The following is a 23480-nucleotide window of genomic DNA, read 5'->3' as shown; positions in this document are numbered from 1 at the left end:
AGAGAGTGTGCAAGAACAATGTAAAACACTACAGTAAGGATATAAGTGAAGCTCAATAATATATGATGCACAATCTGAGCATAATTCCATAATTCATCGGATCCCAGCAAACACAACAAATAGCAATTACAATAAGATGATCTTGATCATGTTAGGCAGCTCACAAGATCTAGACATGAAAGCACATGGAGAAGAGACAACATGCTAGCTACGGACATGGAGAAGAGACAACATGCAACTGTCAAGGCGATGCGCAAAACGCTGTTAACTTGACGAGATTATCATTACTACTATCCATAACAGTTGCCAACTGCATGCACATAGTGCAGAGAGCAAGCGGACCTGAATCTGCAAAACGCTGTCTTTAACTGAAAAACCTGAACCTGGAACTGAAAGCCACCACCCATCTGTCTCCTGATTATCTACCATGGTTGCATCATGAGAACCATGCATAACACAAGAATATTAATACTAAGATTCAGTGCAAGCATATTCCAGGGCAACTTGAAATGGAGGGCCGCTTAAGCTTGCAATATCTGAATCATTTGTTACAATATAGTCCTCCTGTAAACCCAAGCCTCCCACGGTGCAATCAGCCGCGGGGTTCCATATTTATATTAGCTCAGAGACTAGGGTTACAACAACAACAATTACAAGGAAGAATATCCCTAACGGAGCATCTCTAATGAATCCAGTGAAGGATGGGACGACGGTGTGGATGCCTATCAATTGCGTGCTTCACTGCTACCTCCATCCTCTTCCCGTATTCAGGATCGTCGGCCTTACACGTCAGATGAACACTTAATTTCTGAAGCAAAGGGAGGTTCCCCAAGCTAGTAAAGTCGCAGTCAAACTTGGCCTTTTTCAATTCCGGTACACGGACCTCGAGCTCAAGGTATTCAAGCCGTGTCATAACTCCCCGCTGAAATCTCAGCATTGCGCGACTACTACGCAAGTGCCTCAACTTGGGGAATGCACCACTGCCCGTGACCGTAAGCCAGCTCCCCTCTCCGGTCTGCAGTTTGAGGGTATGTAGTTCGGGTAACCTCCCAAGGATCTCTAGACAGCGTGCCTCCATACTACACAAATGCAACTGAAGGACGGAGAGGCTTGGAAGATGTGTTGGATCCATCCAAGGAGGGACACCATAAAATCCCACGTACATGTTCATGCTATGGAGATGTCGAGGGGGAACAAAGCCTTCCCAGATCTCGTCAGCATTGTCCATGAAGTTAATTAGTATTAGGCTTTGGAGTTTATGCAAATTCCCTATAGACTTCACCAAAGCTCTGTCCGAATTATCACCAAATGAACGATAACTCTGAATCTGGAGGTCTCTAAGCTCTTTTAGATTGATCAGCCCTTCAGCAAAAACAAAGGGCATTAGTGCATCCAACTTTAGGTCTTCTAGAGATGTCATGTTCACCAGCCAATCAGGAACTTTAACTTTGGGAGCACACAGACACTTCAGTTGTCTAAGCAGGCCCACACTATGTGGCAGTTCTTTTATCTTAGTTCCCTTCAGAACCAAGGTTTGCAGAAAAAGGAGATCTCCAATTTCTTCAGGGAGCTTACAAATAGGCATTCTCTCTAGTCCGAGATACCTCAACTGAAGTAGATTCCCAATATGTTCAAGCTGATAAGGCTGATCTTCATTAATTCTACATCCTGCCAAAGATAGGACGCGTAATACTTTAAATCTTGAAAGTGGTTGCATCACATCAATATGGCAGCCAATGGCATAAAATGATCTCAGCCCGTGGCAATTAATAGTTGGAGGGTCTAGCTTCTCAATGTCTCTCTTTTGGACAGCTAATCTACGAGCATTGTTCTTTAAAGATGTGTGTTGCTCATCTATTTCCAATAAAGTAACAAAGTTTTCATCCTTTGACAATGCACAAATCATATCAAGCACCAAATCATGGATACGGAAATGAATCATTGTGCTGACCAGGTAGCGCGGATTTGCCACCAGCTGGACCATGCTTCTATTGACGAGCTGATTGAAATATCTCTCCCCAATCTCAAATAAACTTCTCCCTGATTCGTCATGAACAAAACCTTCGGCAACCCACATCCATATCACCGTGTCTTTGCAGATAAAATAGTTCTCTGGATATATGCTTAGATGCAATAAGCATGTCCTTATATGGCGTGGAAGATCACTATAGCTAAACAACAATATCTTCCTTGTGTTATCGACATCTTCGGTAACCTCAGTCCCAAAACCAATAGAGTTGTACACCTTAGGCCAATCCTCCCTCTGTTTACTGCCCAACATACTAGCTATTGTAATTATAGCTAATGGCACACCATCGCATTTTGATAAAATCTTTTCAATTACCCCATCTGTTAAATCATACTCACAGCCTTCCTCAGGAGACAGTGTTGCATAGAATAGCTCTTCAGAATAACCATCAGAAAGAGGGTTCAGCTTGTATACATCAGTAGCTATTGCGGCAACTTCAAATATACGTGTAGTTATGATTATTTTACTTCCGCATTTGCTACCAAGAAAAGCAAATTTGATAAAATCATGCCATACTTTTGTGTCCCACATATCATCGATAACAATGAGGTACCTATTCACGTGAAATGCAAGAGCAGTGATTAGTCAATGTATTCAGGTGATATGCAAGAGCAGTGAGTGATTACTGAACGACAATGAGAATCTATTCCAATTTAATCAATTCTTTTTCAAGTAACAAAATATGAATTAACTCATTGTCACCGACTGCAGGATAGAGTCTTTAATCACTTAAAAAAATTAAACTCGTGTATGCGCATAATATATGTTATTAACGATAAAAGCCCTAGTAACAACAGTATATGGTGTTCTATGTTATCAAAACGTGGAATTGAAGTTTGCAGATCATGAGTTTGTTCTTGTGTCATTTGGTCTGCTATTAATTTTCGGATCGTGAGTTGGCCTCTTTGTTCTTGTGTTATCGTGCATGATAAAAGATCATCACACAAATCGGATGTCTGTTGGATCTTTGTACTAAGGCTACACATGTTATTATTCGAATCGCATACATCTTTATCGAAAAAAGATAACGTAATATTGTGCAAGTCCATAGGATTAGTGGCTGCTTACATCTTTATGGAAAAAATATCAAACGTAAGTGATATTATAAAAATCCACAGGATTAGTGGCTGCTTGTGGTTGTTATAATTATGATCTATTAGTTTGATATGTTAAAGTAACACTGATGTCTAATTCTCAGATTCTTTTTTCAGGAACGAGGATGACCCCGACCTCTGCATTTGTTGATGCACACAACGATAATATTCAATAATGCCAAGAAAGTCATAAATCGACGGCAAATAAATCGGTTAACAAAAAGTAAAGAAAAACTAAGGCCATCTAAAATGGACCAGCTCGAGACACTATCTCGACAATCTACCACACACCCTATGAAAAGTGATCAAACAACGAAAAGTTCACTACTCCTAGACAAAGCCTTCAAGAAGGTTCATCACACGTGCACTGATGTTGACAAGTCCAACCAAAAGTCAAAACCCCTAAACCGAGCTTCAAGCCACATATTCGGCAAGGGCATGATGCATGCGACTTGACATTGTCTGATCTAAGATCGTGTGTTTCCACCTAGAACACGTGCATACTTTTCGTCAAAGTCGTCACTAGCCCCCAACCTCTCTACCAGTTGATGATTTCTCACTAGCCAGATCCTAGAGGTGAGAGTTCGTCGGGTCTTGCTGTTGGAGAAGACGCCAGACGCAGGTTGAGACCCTTGTGCCATGCTTCCGTTCACAATCGAACCACCTTTGATGCACCTCCAATGGTGACAAAGTGGCGTCTCCCATCAACCCCAACAGCAGGCTGGGCGAAACGGTCGAACCCAATCTGGATACGAAGGGCTGGCCAGATTAATGCCACAACCATGTCAGTCTGGCGTCAGAAGCCTGCTGGAACAGGCCTGATGACACGACACTTGTCAGGTCGTGTCCCATCTAATTCTCAGTTGGAGATATTTTCTTTCTACATTAACGATCTTACAAGTTGATTCTTTATCTAATGAATGTAGAAATTTAGATTTTAATGTATAGCTTGATACCTATGACTCATAAATTTCAGAATGTATGCTCTTAGAGCATCTCCAGCCGTTCGGCCCCCCAGGGCGCCGAAAAAGAGCGGCCTGGGGGTGAGCCAGCGGCATACTCGGCGCTGGGTGCGGTTGGGCACCTAGCCGTCACCCCCGGGCGCCGATTTCGGCCCATTATTCGGCCCAATTGTGTCCAAAAACGGCTCGATATCTGCGTGAATCGGCCCATATTCGGCGCGCTTCGGCTTGTTTCGACGTGAATTTTCGCATACAAATAGAAATCAATTAGTTCATCACATAGTTCGGCATGGTTCGGCGTGTTTCATCACATAAATCAAATAGTTCAACAAATAGTTCAATACAAATTATATAGTTTAACAAATAAAAACTCAAGTTTTATCAAACATCATTCCCCGCGTCGCCCCGGCCTCGCCCTTGAGCCCCCATAGGTGCTCCACCGGATCGTGTTGCAGTTCTTGATGCACCTGTGGGTCTCGGATCTCCTGACGCATATTGAGGTAGTCAGTCCAGGTTGCCGGTAGCTGGTGATCAATTTGGGCAAGAGGACCCTGCCTGTAATATGGTTTAGTGTCAAACATTGGCTCTTTCTGTTCGCTCTCAATGATCATGTTGTGCAAGATGACATGGCAAGTCATGATCTCCCACATTTGATCTTTGGACCAGGTCTGCGCAGGGTACCGGACAACAACAAATCGAGATTGGAGCACACCAAATGCCCGCTCGACATCCTTCCTGCAAGCCTCCTGAACCTTCGCAAAGAAGGTGTTCTTGCCTCCTGGCACAGGGTTTGAGATAGTCTTCACAAATGTCGACCATCTTAGATAGATGCCATCAGCTAGATAGTACCCCTTGTTGTATTGCCGCCCATTGACCTCGAAGTTCACCGGAGGAGAATGACCTTCAACAAGCTTGGCAAAGACAAGGGAGCACTGCAGGACGTTGATGTCATTGTGAGTTCCTGGCATCCCAAAGAAAGAGTGCCAAATCCAGAGGTCATGTGTGGCCACTGCCTCAAGTACCACACTGCAACCGCCTTTGGCGCCTTTGTACAATCCCTGCCAAGCAAACGGACAGTTTTTCCATTTCCAATGCATGGAGTCGATGCTTCCAAGCATCCCAGGAAATCCTCTTGCCGCATTCTGTGCTAGGATCCGAGCAGTGTCTTCCGCATTGAGTGTTCGCAAGTATTGCGGTCCAAACAATGCTACCACTGCCCTGCAAAACTTGTAGAAACACTCAATGGTGGTGGACTCGGCCATGCGCCCATAGTCGTCGAGTGAATCACCGGGAGCTCCGTATGCAAGCATCCTCATAGCTGTCATGCACTTCTGGATAGAGGTGAATCCAAGTGTGCCGGTGCAATCCATCTTGCACTTGAAGTAGTTGTCGAACTCCGGGATGGAATTCACAATCCTGAGGAAAAGCTTTCGGCTCATCCGATAACGGCACCGAAATGTTTTCTCACCGTGCAATGGAGCATTGGCGAAGTAGTCCGAGTAGAGCATGCAGTAGCCTTCCAGACGATGCAGGTTCTTCGCTTTCACCCACCCAGGCGCCGAGCCACCTCGCCACGGCTTTTCACTGCTCGCGAGCAGGCCGGCGAGGGCGGCGAGCACCATGAGATGCTCCTGCTCCTGGACGTCGGCTTCAGCTTCCTCCTCCAGCAACGCCGCGGGCGCCTCCTCATCTTCGAAGTCCATCGCCGGGCCGGGCAAATCACCGAACACCTTGCGGGCGAGGTGGGCGCAAACCCGGCGGTGTACAACCCCTGTTCGGCTGAAACACCGGAAAAGTTGCCCGGACGGCGGTGGAGAGGCTGCCTCGGCGAAACCTCTTCTTTTTTCCGGCGTGGAATGATCTCTCTAGCTATGGTGGGCAGTGGACGGCGCCGGGATCGGCAGGGTGGCGGCCGAGCGCGGCGGGGGGGGGGGGGGGGGGGGGGGTCGGAGGCGTATCTGGAGAGGTAGCTTGAGTTTTCGCCTGGCAATATGGCCCCAGGTGCGCTTTTCCCTTGCGCCGGAGCCCCCTTGCCCCCCCCCCCCCAGTGCGCCGGGTTCGGCCTGTGACCGCCGGGCGCAAAAGCGGGCCGAGCCGGCGGAATTCGGCGTCCTAGGGGCGCAACTGGGGCCTATTTTTCGGCACCGGCACGGAAAAAAGCCTGGGAAGGGCCTGTTGGGGGCACGGCTGGAGATGCTCTTACTTTGTACAAATTTATAAAAAAAATAGTGTTCAATGATTTAAGATCTTGCCCACGCATCACACGGCCTATTGTGCTAGTTCGTTTTAATTTCATGGAAAAGTGAAGCGTCATGGATGGACAATGGGCACATATTAAAAATTGTCACTTTTTGTGGCTGAGGAATTAGAGAGACAGCAATCCAATGAAAACATGATCCCTCTGTTCCAAAATATAAGATGCATTTTCAAAAGTCAAACTTAGAAAATATATCAACATCTACATTATTGAATAACTAAAATGTGGAAATCTATTTCATGGTGTGGATCTAATGATATTTATTTGATATTATAGTTATTGATATATTTTTTATAAGATTGATCAAACTTTATGAAGTTTTACTTTGACCAAAACTAATACTCGCTGCATTTTGGCATAAAGGGAGTATATATTTTTAGTTAATAGTTTAATTCCATGTGGATGCCAACCTTGCTAACATTTCTTGATGGATTTTGTAAAGAAGTACATGCAGGCTATAACTCTGTATGGCATGCTTTGCTAAAATTTAATATGATTAGTGTACATCAACTTGAACAGGGTAGGTGGTGCGTACCTGTTGTTCTTGAGCAGGTCTGTGAGTACACGTATAAGCTGGCTTTCATCCAAATTTGCTGGCTTCAATTTTGTATGCCTTGGTTCGTCAAGTTCAAATAGAATGTCGTAGAAGAGTTTCTTCACATCGGGATTCCGACCCAGTGAAACAAAAGCAGTCAAACGGAAGGACCCTTTGAGCTGATTATACACAGCTCTGGCAAGTGTGGTCTTGCCCAGTCCTCCAATACCAAAAATGGAGTGTATCTTGAGCCCATACATGTCCCCATTGCCATCTGCACCTCTTAACCTCTTGGTGAGGTCGTTTATTGCATCGTCGATGCCAAAGAGTTTGTCGCGATCTTTCACCAAAGCTGATAGATAATGGGCATTGATTGTGGAAACTGTATTTGCAACCTTTTTGACCTCTTCGACCTTGTACTTTCCCTTCCAGCTAGACTGATGCTGGACTTTGTTCTTGATGTCTTTGATCGCGCCACCAATCTGGTGACTGGTCGAACTTCCCGACATGAACAGGCCCATTATCCTTTTTATGGACTCTATCAACCCTCCAATACGGGTGGCGGGTTCTGAGCCCTTGGCGTGTATCAGGAAGCCATCGACGACATCCTCTATGTTATATGACAATTCCCTAACTTCGCCAGCCCAAAGTTTGGCTAATTTGATATTCTCATTGTTGCTGTCCCACTGCACCTCTGAAACATTGCAGAGGTCAGCGCGCATGACTCTTAGCTCATGTATGACACAATCCACATCGCTCCTAATGCTCGCCTCCAGATTGTACATGTTGAGGAGCTCACTCAGCTTGGCAAGCAGGCTTCCGATGGCTCCTGTTGCGAGATCCACGGTTTGGTCGCTCATCAAGCCAGTGGCTAGATTCCGTGGAATGCTTTCAACTAGGTCGAAGTACAATAGTTGTGGTGTACTTAACCTACGTATTTTCTTATTACGGCTACTAGACCCAATGTCCTTGCACACAGAAAGATAAAGTACTTAGATTATAAATAAGTATGCTATCAGAATAAAGATAGAAAAACTAGACATTGTACGTAGTAGAGTTCTCAAGTGAAAATCAAGATTCAGAGTCTTTTAACACAAATAAATGAAAAAAACAATCTAATAGGAACTCCCACACTACATAACCTCTTCGATCCAAACTCTTTCCGGACAAAAGAACTATATAATCACAACACTATTCACAAATCCAGTTGGCCGGTGGCTGAAACTGTGCTTGAGTGCAAGATGGCTAGAGCTAGACATGAGCTACACAACCACAATCATAAGCCGAGAGAGAAGCATTCCTAACCATGTTGTGACAATATAAATAATAATAGAAGTAATTTGATACATTCTCCCGTTAAAGATATATATGTGAACATATTCATTTTGATCTTATCAAAAATACATTTTGTTTCTTAGACTGCAGACAATTTAAACAGTTTCAGAAAAATCCCCTCTAAAAAAGTATCCATTCCAGCTCAAAACGAAAATTTACATGATACTAGCATATTCTAACTAGGGGCAAGAGGTATTGAGCAACATCATTTTTTGCCTTTCGCTTTCTTAAAGAAACAAGTATTATACATTTTTAACACAAGTAAATAAAAGGAACCATCAAATGCATGCATGTGCCGCCCTTGTTAGTTTTAGACCATACTCTGACCATTTGTTTACCATTTACTCTAGCCATGCCCATGCAAATGCATGTGCCTCCCTTGTTAGTTTTAGTAAAGGTATTATGCTGGAATAATGCACGAAGCTCACCTCAGGGACTGCCTCTTCTTGCAGATTAATTGTCTTGGGCTGATATAGAACCATCAAACTGACTTTATCAACCACGTTTTTGCCACCCTTGGTTATGAACATGTCAGAAGTAATATTATGATCTGCTACACCCACACTCACTTGTGTGCTCTTTACGACGAGCTTATCAGAACTCGTAACTTGTGTTGCACTCTCATGTGGTTGCAGTGTTATCTTCACATCGCGCTTGCATCCTGGCGGCACAATGCCTTTGTCAGGCTGAGTGCTGTACTGTTTGCTTGGCCTTCCGATGTTGAAGGCGATGGAATTAGTTGTCTCGTTGGTTAGCTCAACTAAGCACGATATATGTTCCAAAGAGAAACATAGCTCGAGTGGCTCAATCCCAAGCATGTCATCATACTGATATAGGCTCATCTGTGAGAAAAGTAACAGACGTGTCATCCAAAAGATACATGCTCCCTCCTGGCCTAACATTTTAAAAAGTTGTATTCGGACAGAGGCGACCAATTGTATGTTTAGCTAGTTGACCAAAGTGTAGACCATGCAAATAAAATAGTAATAATTTAAATTTATGAACAAACCACACTGGTGATGAGACATGGCGCACTAAGGTTATAGTATTAAGCATACGAGCTTACCTGGTCAATGGGCCCATTTGTACTTTCTATTTCGCTTAGACCGCGGATTATATCACTGATAGAAGGCCTATTTTCTGGTTCATGTTCACTGCAGCGTACCGCTATTTCCATGCATTTAATTACTTGTTGGTATTGGTGTTGTGTCTGCTGTTTATGCCACCTGTGTGTCCACCTTCGAAGTACCTATACATTTGGCATATGTTAAGTAATTTATTTAAAAACATATGCCTAATGTGGTGCGTTTATCTATGTGTTTAAGCAATACAATATATCCATTAGGTTACATACACCATTTGAAAGGCTAACACAGAAAAATAGTGGGGACTGAAAAGGAAAAATCTTGGGCAAAATTTCGCTTCCTAACTTAAAGAACTCTTACATGGGCTGTATCTCGACTGTCCTCACTTCCTGTCACCAGTTCTCGAATAACAACACCCAAACTATATATATCAGCCTTTTTTGACGTTCTGCCATCTTTCAGGTATTCTGGAGCGCCATATTTTCTGCATGAAGAAAATATTAGTGTGTAAATGCCTGAAAATTCTCAATTGGTTTCGTTGATGCATATCTTACGGTGTTATAAAAATTTCCTTAGTATGTGTGTTTTCAGCGAATCTTGACTGACCAAAATCCGTAATTTTTGGTATCATATGATCATCAAGTAGTATGTTTGCTGGTTTCAGATCCATATGAATGATAGATTTATCCTCATGAAGATAACGCATACCCTCACAAATTCCTCTGATTATATCAAAACGTGTATCCCATGTGAGTCCACGAAGTTCATCTGCAAGATTCAGGGGGACATGAGATCCTCAATTCCTCATATAACTATTTAGTTGTACATGCTAAACTGCATACTGAACGATAGAACACTTTTAATCGAGGACATGAGAGAAAGAATATGAAGTTGTATTCAGCTACATCAGATGTGGCACATCTTACCGGTAATATGTTTATCAAGGCTTCCGTTGCTGATGTACTCGAAACAGAGTAATATATCCATAATTTGAAAGTAAATTGGTTCTTCTGATCCTGTCTGTTCTTCCACGACACGAGCTTTATTAGAACAGAAGCCCAGAAACCGGACTAAGTTTTGATGTTTTTCTATCTTCATCAGGCTAGCAACCTCACGATGAAATAACTTCTCACTGACTGTGTCTTTGTTCACAGAAATCTTCTTCACAGCAACATTCTTGTTTCCGAGGACACCCTGTTGGTCAGCATTTAGATATTCTCAGCCATACACCACCAAAACATAGTGGAGGGAAAATGCTCTGCATCTATCGGTTGTACTTTCTAATCAAAGTACGTTGGCCCTTTCTGCATCTATCTTACCTTGTAAACCATTGCGAATCCCCCCTTGCCAATTATTCTTTTATCTGAGAAATGATCCGTGATATCCTCTAGAAGTGCTAGTGGCAGATCTCTCGGCATCACAACTCCAGCAAGTATATCCTCCAGGACCTCATATTTTTTCTCAATTCTGCCCCCCATTTCTCAATTCTGCCCCCCGTTGCAAAATTAGTTTGCATCAAACATGCTTTCATAAATCCTTAGTTACCAAGTGAAGAATTACAGAGAACAATCATAAAAGGATATGTGTACCTACAGGCAATCTAGCTTGCAGACTCGAACTGCTATGCAGATGTACTTCCAAGCGCTTTGATCAAACCTTGCACTGAATAAGATGTGAAGAATGGTTATGTAATGGACACCAGGGTATCTAGTAAATTAAACTATAGACAGAGTATTACTGTTAAGAGGCTAAATTTCCACATAGAGCTGATGAACATATATACCTGACAGAATCGGCTTACTCGTACAAAACGTACTCAATGAAAGAGGTGATTTCCAAGTTGAAGATGGAGATACCAGTTGATTTAGTACAGAAGCTCTAAAAGAGGAAAGAGGAGAATGGGCAGTTAGAGAAGGCGCAGAACAAAGTAAATCGCTTAGCCGCAGAATGGACGCCGGCTTGCTCCGGCGACTCGACTCACAGAGCGAGTCGCGCAACTTGCTGGCGGCTTGCTCGTCTCCTTTGTTTGGCTTGAGCCTTGAGCACTGTTTGTTGTGCTCTGCTCTTCTCCCTCTGCTTGGCCTGACCCGTGAGCTCTGTTTTGCTGTGCTTCCTCTACCTTTTGCTCTCATGTGGTGTGTGCTCGACTGCTTTTCTCATTGTCCTGGCTAGTCCGTGCTTGGTCTACACCTACCGCTACCAATTCGCATAATTCTAGTGGGGGGACATATAAAAAGTAAGGTTGTCATTAGTTTTCATCAAATGGCCTGATACCCTTCAGTAGTTTATGCTGGAATGCAATGAATAAGATGCACAACTGGGACCAGGTGATCGCATCATCACAACAATAATTAAAACCTGATTTCAACTACCCCAAGGCCCCAAACAATCAGGCCAAATGCTGAGGTGTCACCATACTCAAAGTAGGGAGAGAGAGAGAGAGAGAGAGAGAGAGGTGGTTACAAGCATCCCTCCTCGACCAATTTGAGGACATAATAATGAAGAACCAATGCTCATGTTTTCTTAGTTCTAGAAATCTACAAATACAGATGTGGTTTCCTTATACATTATTGTTCTAGCAATAGAACATTCCTTTTTTTTACATGAGCAATAGAAAATTCCTTATAATCCAATGACACTTCAAATACAGATTAGTTACCTCCTCTCAACTGATTGAGGTGAATAACAGCTACAGATTTGTTTTCTAATGCTACCTGCCTATGAAATAAGTTCCCATCACCTTTTCTGATCTGAGTGAGGTGTGCAATGCCACGCCAGCCTCCAGTTCTAAATATGACTATGAGCTAGAGATTAGTTTTTTCAATGCTAGTTCCCTATTAAATAGCTAGGCTAGTTGAAGCGTCCTTATCTCTAACCCACTGCAGCCTCGAGTTGATTTAAAGGTTTGACTGGATCCTCAGATGAAAAAAAAATGCTTGACAGTATCTTTGATGCTGATAATATGATGCAGCAGCTACATGCCACCAGAATATGTAGATGTTGGTTACATATCGAAGAGAAATGCTCTGTGATGTCCTCTAGAAGTGCTAGTGGCAGATCTCTCGGTTTCGCAACTTCAATAAGTATACCCTCCAGGACATCATAATCTTTCTCAATTCTGCTGCCCATCCTAAGCATGTTGCAAAATTACGTAGTTTGCATGGGACATGCTTTCATTAATTCTTAGTTACCTACAGGCGAACAATCATAAAAGGATGTGCGTACCTACAGGCGATTTAGCCTGCAGACTTGAACTGCTCTCCAGATGTACTTCCAAGTGCTTTTATCAGACCTTGAATTGAATAAGATGTGAAGAATGGTTATGAAATGGACAACGATGTATCTAGAAGTATATACGATGCTTGTTGAGAAAACAACAACAAAAAGATGTATACCTGACAGAATCGGCTTGCTTGTACAAAACGTACTCAATGACAGAGGTGATCGGATCTCTCTCTCTCTCTCTAGGTTACTGTTAAAAGTCATGGGCTGATGAGAGTCCATAATGAGCCAAGAGGAGCTGCTGGACGCGGTGGGGAAGGAGTCCAAGTTAGGCTGCTGCTTCCGTGAGCCAGCGACTCAATAATAATCTTCTTGAATTTACCCCTGGTCCATAATGAGCCAAGAGGAGCTGGTGGACGCGGCCAGGAAGAAGTCCAAGTTAGGCAGCTGCTTGGGAAGCTCCGCAAGCCAAGCTGGACCAACGACTCAATAAATGAGCTTCGTTGCTAGGATTTTTGTATCTTTGTTCTCTCAATCATATATATATATATATATATATATATATATATATATATATATATATATATATATATATATATCTTTGCTCTAGGACCTTTCAACCTGCTACCTTGTCTTCATCTGTTGGTGAAAGAAAAAGTTAGGATTGCTAATAATCTACTAAGTTGTTGCAATAATAATAGTAATAATTCTATTCGTTTTGTCGATGGCTGGAGACAAAGTCCGAGATGGATTGCACTCTTGTCTTATGGTACTACAATAACTGGAGTCGGCCACTTGTACAACTAACGTGTACTTATAAATTTCACTTGTACTCCCTCCGTAAACTAATATAGGAGCGTTTAGATCACTACTTTAGTGATCTAAACACTCTTATATTAGTTTACAGAGGGAGTACCAATTACGTGTACTCCTGTTATCTTAAAGGCATCTCTCTCTCTCTCTCTCTCTCTCTCCATCCCCCCTCCCTCTCTCCCTCTCTCTCTATCTCCCCCTCTCCCTCTCCCTCTCTCTCTCTCCATCTCCAGGTTATTGCTGCCCTTACTCAGTTTCTTCTTACGCCATTAAAAGTGTCATCAAAGGACTTCCAGATTGCTTGTTGTGGTACAGTTTCAATTTAGTCTTCTTCTTTCATTCCTCTTTCCCAGAAGATATTAATAGCTTTGTACTGGATTTATGCTTCTCATCTTAAGAGACTTCTTTTAATGTCAGATAATATTGATAGACCTCCTTTATCTGGTGGAGATATATATGGATATTGAATTCCATTTGCTTGAAACTATTACAAACAAATTTGCAGATAAGGTTGGCAGTGGTGGGTATGGTGAAGTTTACAAGGTATATTCTCTACTTTTCAATTGCTGACTACAAACAGATTGTCCACAATAACAAGATATCTTTAATTACAGGGGTTGTATAATGGAAAGGAGATTGCGGTGAAGAGGCTTCATCCCTTGCAAGGACTTGATGATAAGGCATTTGACAGTGAATTCCGTAACCTTAGTAAGGTCAAACATAAAAATGTTGTTCAGTTACTAGGCTACTGCTACCAAATAGTTAAAAAGTTCGTTCCATACAATGGAGAACTAGTTATGGCTATGGAAATGGAGAGAATTCTCTGTTTCGAATATATGGAGGGTGGAAGCCTCGATAAACATATTGGAGGTACCGCCGAAGGTGCTCCACATTACTATTTAGCATGCTTTCATAATTGATCTAGTGGCTTTATACGTTTCTCTTTTTCCTTTTGCAGATGAATCTTGTGGACTTGACTGGCAATCATGTTACCAAATTATCAAAGGGACCTGCGACGGTTTAAATCACCTCCATGGAGCACATGAAAAGCCTATTTTCCATCTGGACTTAAAACCATCCAACATATTGCTGGATAAGAACAGCAGGACGGCCAAAATTGCAGATCTTGGTTTGTCCAGACTTGTTGCTTCAACTGAAACCCATAAAACACAGATGGCCAACGTCAAAGGAACAATGTAAGTTGACTGATCATGTTTCAAGTCAGTTAGTATGTCACTGCTTCCAAACATAGTTTTGATTGTATTGCACTAAAACGCGTCTCTGATGCTGATGACATGATGCAGCGGGTACATGCCACCAGAATACATAGACGGTGGTTACATATCAAAGAAATATGACGTTTTTAGTCTGGGAGTTATAATTCTGAAAATAATGACAGGAAACAAGGGCCACTCCCGTTGTTATGAAATGCCTCAGGAACAGTTCACTAAGCATGTAAGAAATATTATCTTCTGTATGATGATGAATTGGTGTATTTTATAGTTCTGACATTGTTATGTCATATGTTTTTATTTTGGACCCGCCTCTCATCTTTCCAAATTTTATGTGCCAATTTTCTCAGGTAATAGAGAACTGGGAGGCAAGGCTGCAGGGAACATCGGGGTATTCATCACACCAAAACGACATCCTACAAGTGAAGAAATGTATTGAAATAGCAGTAGAATGTGTGGAGAAAGCCCGATATAAAAGGCCCCTCATAAAGGATATTGTCCATCAACTGGAGGAGCTAGAAGCTAAGATTAAGGAAATGTCACTATATTCTGATATGCCAATAGATCTTACTGGTCAGGTATGATCATTCAGACAAGTATAGATTTACAAAATTGACATATTACAGAACTCCAAATTTTCGGGGATAAGTTCACTTCAGTATTAACTTAGCAAGGCCATTCATGCACTTCAATATAAACCTGATTAGATATGCCAACGTGTATTAACCAATCCAATATTTTTTGCAGACAAGTTCTAACTACAACATTCTTGCGGTGGATCCGGCAATAGAGCTGCGCTTCCTATTCGAGCCAAGGAAGGACATATCGACGTGTATGCAGCTAACCAACCAGACGGATGGCTCCGTAGCGTTTCGTGTCATAACCAACCAAGCCAAGTACTCCGTACAACCAACCAAAGGAATCATGGCACCATGTTCCAAGCGCTACATCTATGTGACCTTGCGCGCACAGGATGCGGCACCGCTGAATATGCAGTGCAACGACATGTTCGTTGTGCAGAGCACTCGTGTTAATGACGGCCGCACGTCCGATGGGATCGCTGATGACGAAGTCATGGCAGGAACGGCGGTGGGTATGGTGAGGCTGCCGATTGTTTATGTTGGGTGTGACCAAGTTCTAGGCTGATAGTCACCAAGGTAAATTACATGGCGCAAGTTGACATTCCGGCTTGTGCATCAAGGTGCACACATGCTAGACATTAATAATTATGCTTAGTTTCCAATAGCTGCAGAAGTACTTGCTTTTTCTTTCTCAGCAAAAGGAACATACATGAGTTTTTTTCATATTTGAAGGTTGAAACTACTTTTTCTAATAAACTTGATCTACAAATATTCTGTTTGCTAGCATTGACATACATACATATTCTTTCTGAAATTCTAGGCGAAGACGGTTAGGCCTTGTTGAGGCACTAGGTGCTTTGACGGCAGCATGATTCGGCGTTGGTATTGGCCATGGTTTCTTCAGTTCAAGTTTGTAAGCTGGAAATCGCAGCAACTCGTTGTATGTTTGTGGGCACTATATAAGCCCTTGTATCTGAAACCTAGGTGGTATTGACAAGAAAAGATGAGCAGATTATATTCCATAAGTTCAGCTGTTGCTATGTACCTTAGGAAGTCTAAGCAAGTAAACATATCTCTTGTGAGAGACAACAATGTCTTGGGAGAATAGCAGTGTTTAAATTGTGGATTTGGTTTTCAGAATTCAGAGCAATATCAACTACTCCTAAGTAAGCCAAACCGTCAGGGGGGATTGGTAACCTCGAGTACGGTCACGACACAACCAGCGACATGACCGGCAGAAGCGCCGAGCCCAGACCTGTTGCCGCGGCGAGCACTATGACAACGCAGTTTTCAGGCCTGTTTAGATCCATTTCGTTTCTCAAATTTTTAGGCGAGGACTATAAGGCCAGGCCGCAAGAAAAGTGAGGCCTCCCCTGTTCTGTTGTCTGTACATTGTGATTCCAGATTTCTGATTTGGAAAAATTACGTTAATGAGAAGTACATGGGGCTGTGGCAAAAGAAAAGGTACCTGCAATTTCAGTTGATTAGTGGTCGGCGGTGTTCGGCAGCCGGGGGCATTTCGGTCGAGGGCGCCGTGCTAATCGCGGCGGCGTTCCGCTGAAAATCAGGCCCCGACGACCACCGATCTCGAAGTTCGACCGGACGAATACAACTCCGGGCGGCCAAATCGAGGAGCTCATGGAGGGGCGCGTGGCCGGCGACCTGGCCGGCGGGATCGCTGTCGCATATTCCCCATCTGCGTCCATGGCTGTCGGCAGGCTGAGCAACGACCAGTCGGCCCAGCTGTCAGCGAGACGATGAGAAGAACCAGGCCGTTTCCGTGAGCTGGTGGACCGTGGCCCACCTGTAATTGACAAACAGACAACGTCCTGTACTAAAAAGGTAATGCTTCGTCTGGATGTTTGCATTGGAAGGCTTGGCATTTGGAAGGCTTGGCATTATATTGGTTGAATGTCTAATACCTACTCCCTCCGTTCGGAATTACTCGTCCAAGAAATGAATGTATCTAGATGTATTTTAGTTGTAGATACATCCATTTTTATCTTTTTTGTGACAAGTAATTTCGAACGGAGGGAGTAGTATATTGATATTCAGACTGAATGCTAATATTCATGTCTGGATGTGTTAGATTTTTGTATCCGGACTAGATATTGAGGTTGAATGCCAAATATTGTTTGGATGGTCTAAGTGATGAATTGCAATTCTTCGAATAGGAACGGAAAAAACGCATAAACAAGCATACACACTACATAGTCTCATACTCAATATTACAAATTCTTGCGACAGTAACAAGCTGAAAGCAATGGAGGGATTCAACACACTTTGCACTGATATCTCGGAGGTATAAATTAATCTACTCTTTAACCGTGGTGGTAGGGAAGCCTTCTAAGAGCTTCTGGCCCCACCTTAGTCCTTTTATTTGGCTATCTGTGGGACCCAAAAAGTTTGACATGTGTTTGTCCTGGGTGCTTCTTCCATGAAAATAAGATAATTTTCTATATTGTTCAACATGTCATCTCTTACTTACGCTAAGCACTTCATAATTTGAGGAGCATGCAAGTATTAATTTTTAAAGATGACACCAAGATATAACCCATTGTATAACATGTTTATCTGTTTTATCTAAATGACACGCATTATAAGAAGGAAGTCTTATCAATCATTGTGTGTGTGTGTGTGTGTGTGTGTCTATATATATATATATATATATATATATATATATATATATATATATATATATATATATAACTGTTGCTTCCGACGGTGTCACAAAATAAAGTGCTTGCCAGGAAAATCCTGAACACACGAGCCTCCATCCACGAAAAGTTCCGTAGCCGCCGCCATCGTCAACCCTAGTTCGGGAGGGTTCTGAAGCTCTCCCCGGCACCCTGCGGGAGGGAAATCATCACCAGAGGCCTTCTTCATCATCATGCCTGCCTCCGAAGTGATGCGTGAGTAGTTCATCTTTGGTCTACGGGTCCATAGCAGTAGCTAGATGGTTGTCTTCTCCTCCTTTGTGCCATCATGTTTAGATCTTGTGAGCTGCCTAACATGATCAAGATCATATTATTGTAATGCTACATGTTGTGTTTGCTGGGATCCGATGAATATTGAATGCTATGTCAAGTTGATTATAGATTTATTTTATATGTTATTTATGATCTTGCATGCTCTCCGTTACTAGTAGCTACTCTGGCCAAGTTGATGTTAGTAACTCCAAGAGGGGGTATTTATGATCGATAGTGGGTTCATGTCTCCAGTAATCTGGGGGAGTGTGAGCAACCTCTAAGATTGTGGATGTGTTGTTGCCACTAGGGATAAAACAACAATACTTTGTCTAAGGATGATCCTATTGTTTACATTACACACTTTACTTAATACAATTATCTGTTGCTTGCAATTTAATGCCCAAGGTATGTTCAGAGGATATTCCGCGGGTGGATTATTAGTCATAGATGCAGTTGGATGACGGTCTATGTATCTTGTCGTAATGCCCAAATAAATCTCATAGTAATCATCATGTCATGCATGTGCACTACAGTGCGGCCAATATTTTGTCAATTGCCCAGCTGTAATTTGTTCACCCAACATGTTATTTAGCTGCTATGGAGAAGACACCATCTAGTGAACTGTGGACCCCGGTCCATTCTTTACATCGATAATACAACCAACCGCAAACACCGTCACTACTAGGGAAAACCCAAGTAGTAGCGCTTGTAATGTGCATAGCAGTAGCGCTGGTACCAGCGCTACTGCTATCACGCTACAGCTAACATGTAGCAGTAGCGCTGTCTGACAGTGCTACTGCTATACCTAGTTAGCACTAGCGCGGGTGCTTGAAAAGCGCTGCTGATAGTAGTAAGTAGCAGTAGCATTTTTTTAAAGCGCCACTGCTTTTTTTCCTGTATTTTTAAAATTGCTGCTTATTTTTGCTGTATTTGTATAGGTTTTATATACAGTATTTTCATCATATGATTTTATCACCGGTCATAGTCATAGTGTAGCACATCATTATCTTCAAACTCGTTCTAGCTAGCTAATCACCACCAACACTAGGTACGGTAGCTATCTAATCACCACCAACACTAGCTAATAATAATCATCATAGTCATTATCACCAACACTAGTTATTTAATCATCATAGTCATAGTGTAGCACATCATCATCTTCAAACTCATTCTAGCTAGCTAATCACTCATGCTGCTCTCTCACAGGTAAGATATCATATAACATGTATAACACTCCTACTACATCATATTGGAGAATGCAGATGAATATGTCTCCTAATTGTGGGCTCCGCTTTTGATTGCTGCCCCCTAGTACTTCTTTGCGATCATTCACAATTTTGTTCGAGTCGTTGACTATTAAGACTTGCTCTCTTTTAGAAATCCTGAATGCGCTAATGTGCATTGTAGGATGTCTTGGTCGTATGCTAACCATGGAGATGAGACCTTTAGCCTCGATCCACTGAGACACAACTATCATCGGGAGTCCCTGTTGAAGAACATCGTAGTAACATACTTAGCAATGAAGTTTAGCTTAAAAAATAGAGATAAGTATATTTTTCGTCCCTCAACTCTCTCGAAAATATAGAAATCGTCCCTCAACTTCGAAACCGGTAAAGGTTAGTCCCTCAACTTCTCAAACCGGATAATTTTAGTCCCTCGGGTGGTTTCGTTGATGATGTGGCATGGTTTTGACCCTAGTATTCAGAGTTGACTATCACCTCTTTTTCGTTCTATTTTCCCACGCAATAGGCATTTCATCGAATAGTTGATGTGCACATTCTGGCTCGTGGGCTCCTGCCACCTGCGCTTGTGGGCTACTTGCTGCTGTTGCCATCTTAGATCGGGATATTGGAGAGACATGGAGAGGTGGGAGGAACTCGCGGTGGCCGGTGGCTACACGACCCTCGTCGTAGCTTGAACCTTGAGCAGGAGGGGGGCCGACACCGGCTCTTTTCCTCCTCCACACCAATGCCAGGCACGGGTCCATGGCGCATTCTTGGCGTCTTGATCCAGCGGCAGCCTCTCGTACGTGGTGTTGCCGGACGTGGCTGCAATCATCATGACGGGGCCAGAGCCCGGACGCGGACAGCTCTCCCATCACGGTACGCGGCGAGCCCCGTTGTTCCAGGAGACGCCGGCGCCGGACAGGGACAGTATTTCAAACCGGCCGGTAGGACGACGGCGGCCGCCCCCGTCCGCGCGGGCTCCAATCGTGAATGCATCTGTTACTTGTGTACTTCTAGCCGGGACGCGTCCTTTCCGGCAAGGTGCACGGCTAGCTCGATTTCTTTCCGAGCTAGGTACCGCAGTACACGCTACACGAAGAGAGATGCATACGTACACAAGCAACGCATGCTAGATAATCGATTTACCCTGGAGGAATCCATCAACCTGGTAGTAGCTAGCTTCGACTGATATGAGGAACCAGAAAAAAATGGCAATGCAAAATAAATTGTACCGTGGTGTTCAGCTTAATGTCAATGAAACGCGGTGCCAGCCAAGGACCTCATCGGCCTCGCCGTGGCCGGCGCCCATGCCTCGTCAAAGCTCGATGTGGCGAGTACGGTGACCAAGCTAGAGGTGGCGTGAACGCTGGCCAAGCTCCAGCAGGCCGCTTCCCTCGCAGAAGCTGCCACGACCACGAGGGTCAAAACTATCCCATATGATCAACGAAACCATAAGTGGTATAAGGGACTAAACTTATCCGGTTTGAAAAATTGAGGGACTAAGTTTTACTGGTTTTGGAGTTGAGGGACCATTTCTATATTATCGAGAGAGTTGAGGGACTAAAAATATACTTATCCCTAAAAAATAATGTATGCAAAAGATGCACAGAGGAAAAAAAAGTAAAAATCTTACCATCTTTCCTAAATAGATGTGACCGTAGTTCAGTACGAACACTATTGGTCGCACGTTTTCAGTACTAAGATTTTCAAATCCAGGAAAATAATTTGTCTCTACAGTATGAAGATCTTCAAGGCATGAAACATAATGACTTATCTCCTCGCAGTTTAGTTCAGCCAAGGGACAGTAGTAGGTCATGTCTACCAAGCGCCGGACAAGTTTGCTTGAATGAAAATAAGTTGTCAATAGAAATAAGTTGTCAACTATTTTTGAATAAATAATATCCAAGACATAAATATGGTTGAGAAACTCACATAATGGTAGAACTGGAGGCGTCTGCACATCGACCCAGATGTCTATATTACCTTCAATTTCATTTTCCGGACGAATATCAAAGGTGATAACCATATTAGGCTCAAATGCATAAGCATTGCATAGTGCTCTCCAATTTTTGTATTCAAAATTGGAGTAGGTGTCTGCATTGTATAATTTTGCGGCAAAAGTATAACCATGCTCGGTCCTCAAGTGAACTTTATGTACCTCCATACTTTCCATAGTACTAAAATCAATCTTATCCAAGACATATATTCTTGCATGAGAGGGGATACACTAGTAGAATTGTAGAAAATTAAATTTATAAGTTGAAGCAAAAAAGCAAAAGTAGCAGAAGTCATGCTTAATTACGAAAAAAGACTTGTTATTGTGATTTACTGTATCCACTTCGAAGTTCTCATCCAGCACGATGCTGAAGCGCCTACCACCAACTAGGTGAGGTCTGTCGCACATGCCGCACTCGTCTTCACGGTATTCGCACATAACAAATTTCTTTTCGTCGTTAGACATTTTCTATATATGTTCATATTTGAAACATTGAAAATCAGTCGAAGGTAACTACTCGGGTGTAGAGGAAGTAGAGGTTCATAATTCAAAGATTAAACTTGTACAATTCAATATATGTACTACAAAACTAAATTAGATCATTATTATTTAGCACGGGTTCACTATCGGTCCGTCGAATCTTTTTTTGAAAACACTCAGCTCACGTGGTGTATATATTCGACCGTTGGTGATGGTCGCTCCTCCCTTCATCCCCGATTGCATTCAACCAAAATGTCTAGCACACGGGAATGAAGGAGAAGTGACCCCCACGACAACAGTCAGCACTATTCTTCTCTCACATATGGTGGACACACTCCCTCACTCAGTTTTTGATTGTCATGTATGCGGCCTCGACAGACTTAAAGTCAACCCGATATGTCATTTAATTATCTTTCTAGAAAATTCAGGCCACTCGATATTTCCTACATATTCTAGCACAAATCGTCCCAGAATTCATGGAAAAATCCGGCATGACCTTTGCTAAAAAAGAACATATCAAGCCTGAAATTTGCCGGAACGGAAATTAATCAACACTCCGGCAAAACATAGGCCACACGGAGGTGTAACATGCAAACATGGCCGGCCACTTGGGCATTCAAAGTAGGAGTAGTTTTCCAATTTGAGAATTCAATAAGCAAAACCAAATCGTAAAATAAATAAGTATTCAAATTAGGATGCATTCAATAAGCAAAACTAAATCACCTCTTTCGTCCGTACATCATCGAATATTATCACTAATACATCTCGAATAGTATCATACAGATAACATCACTAATATAGCTAAAACCCTAGCGAACGACGGGCATCGGCGCGGGCGGTGGACACCCAAAGAGAAGGAACCATCACAGGATCATAGCTCTAGCGAGATCCCTGAAGAATCTGCCAGGTATTGGAGAACCTGCCCTCCAACGCAATCATGTACCGACGGACGTGCTCGTCCTCCTCGCTGACACGGTGACGTACCACCTCCATGGGGTCCTCAAGCCTCCGCACCGTCACTGGCCCATGCGACCGCCACCAAAGAAGGTTCGGGTCAACGACGGGCTGGCTCCTCACCAAGCTGCGCCGCCTGGAAGGTAGCACCTCCTAGTACCAGCCCAGCGGAGCCCAGTCCCGGACATGGCCCCTCTGATCAAGCAGGTGTCCTCCGCCGAGTCGACGACGAGGATGTGGGATAGGCATCATCAATGTCGATGTGGGAACAAATGTTTTAACTAAAAAATAACAACAAATTTGACATGTTGAACATGGTTTGATCATAACTAGGGTTCATACTACATTATTCTAAGATTAAAGACATAAAATACCTAAATTATATTAAGTACACCTAATTAAAAACCTATATTTTGAACATGGTTCGATCATAACTAGCTAGGGTTCATACTACATTATTTTCAAATTAAACACCTAAGATCGTAACCTACTACATTATTCTAAGATTTAACCTAAAATTTTAAACTAGCTAGGGTTCAAAATTAACTAGGTAGGAGGAGGGAGGAGGGACGAGGAGTACCTCTCGGTGGAGGACGACCGATGCGCGCACGGGGGGGGGGGGGGGGCGAGGGCCGGTGCGGGAGGTCGGCCGGAGGGGGAGGAGAGCCGGCGCGGGGGATTGCGGCAGCGATGGCTCGTGGCGGAGGCGC

At 43.1% G+C, this 23480-nt stretch overlaps 2 protein-coding genes across 14 annotated transcripts; one reads left to right on the top strand and one right to left on the bottom strand.

Moving 5' to 3' along the window:
- Positions 1 to 108: 108 nt before the first annotated feature.
- On the bottom strand, positions 109 to 16864 carry LOC123093743 (disease resistance protein RPM1). 12 transcript variants are annotated; one of them, XM_044515780.1, is made up of 12 exons: positions 12693 to 13041; positions 11279 to 12589; positions 11081 to 11175; positions 10887 to 10959; positions 10617 to 10784; positions 10224 to 10491; positions 9852 to 10065; positions 9658 to 9781; positions 9279 to 9461; positions 8641 to 9054; positions 6878 to 7845; positions 109 to 2582 (listed from the first exon to the last, which is right to left on the bottom strand). In XM_044515780.1, exons 5-12 carry the CDS (start codon positions 10773 to 10775, stop codon positions 683 to 685), a joined length of 4230 nt encoding a protein of 1409 aa, XP_044371715.1. In that variant the 5' UTR covers positions 10776 to 10784; positions 10887 to 10959; positions 11081 to 11175; positions 11279 to 12589; positions 12693 to 13041; the 3' UTR covers positions 109 to 682. The 12 variants fall into 12 exon arrangements, with proteins under 12 accessions (XP_044371715.1, XP_044371711.1, XP_044371712.1 ...); XM_044515776.1 differs by having other exon boundaries at positions 10891 to 10959; XM_044515777.1 differs by having other exon boundaries at positions 10891 to 10959; positions 11081 to 11511; positions 12523 to 12589.
- Positions 13482 to 16289, top strand: LOC123093745 (putative receptor-like protein kinase At4g00960). 2 transcript variants are annotated; one of them, XM_044515787.1, is made up of 8 exons: positions 13482 to 13641; positions 13750 to 13875; positions 13947 to 14214; positions 14291 to 14528; positions 14637 to 14787; positions 14915 to 15142; positions 15312 to 15721; positions 15966 to 16289. In XM_044515787.1, the coding sequence occupies exons 2-7, from the start codon at positions 13789 to 13791 to the stop codon at positions 15708 to 15710; spliced, it is 1371 nt and encodes a 456-aa protein (XP_044371722.1). In that variant the 5' UTR covers positions 13482 to 13641; positions 13750 to 13788; the 3' UTR covers positions 15711 to 15721; positions 15966 to 16289. The 2 variants fall into 2 exon arrangements, with proteins under 2 accessions (XP_044371722.1, XP_044371723.1); XM_044515788.1 differs by having other exon boundaries at positions 13483 to 13641; positions 13947 to 14202.
- Positions 16865 to 23480: the final 6616 nt, after the last annotated feature.

This window comes from Triticum aestivum, chromosome 4B, assembly GCF_018294505.1.
Source record: "Triticum aestivum cultivar Chinese Spring chromosome 4B, IWGSC CS RefSeq v2.1, whole genome shotgun sequence".
Taxonomy (NCBI): domain Eukaryota; kingdom Viridiplantae; phylum Streptophyta; class Magnoliopsida; order Poales; family Poaceae; genus Triticum; species Triticum aestivum.
Note: the sequence above shows the minus strand (reverse complement) of the source record. Positions and strands in the feature narration are given on the sequence as shown.

What these genes read in the sequence shown, in the direction of transcription:
- LOC123093745 (XM_044515787.1), top strand. Translation starts at nt 13,789, where the DNA reads ATGGATATTGAATTCCATTTGCTTGAAACTATTACAAACAAATTTGCA. An exon ending in GCCAACGTCAAAGGAACAAT is followed by an intron (nt 14,529 to 14,636) that starts GTAAGTTGACTG and finishes GACATGATGCAG; the next exon opens with CGGGTACATGCCACCAGAAT. An exon ending in AGGAACAGTTCACTAAGCAT is followed by an intron (nt 14,788 to 14,914) that starts GTAAGAAATATT and finishes CAATTTTCTCAG; the next exon opens with GTAATAGAGAACTGGGAGGC.
- LOC123093743 (XM_044515775.1), bottom strand. Translation starts at nt 10,775, where the DNA reads ATGGGGGGCAGAATTGAGAAAAAATATGAGGTCCTGGAGGATATACTT. An exon ending in AAGGAAATTTTTATAACACC is followed by an intron (nt 9,782 to 9,851) that starts GTAAGATATGCA and finishes TTCTTCATGCAG; the next exon opens with AAAATATGGCGCTCCAGAAT. An exon ending in ACAGTCGAGATACAGCCCAT is followed by an intron (nt 9,462 to 9,657) that starts GTAAGAGTTCTT and finishes CCAAATGTATAG; the next exon opens with GTACTTCGAAGGTGGACACA.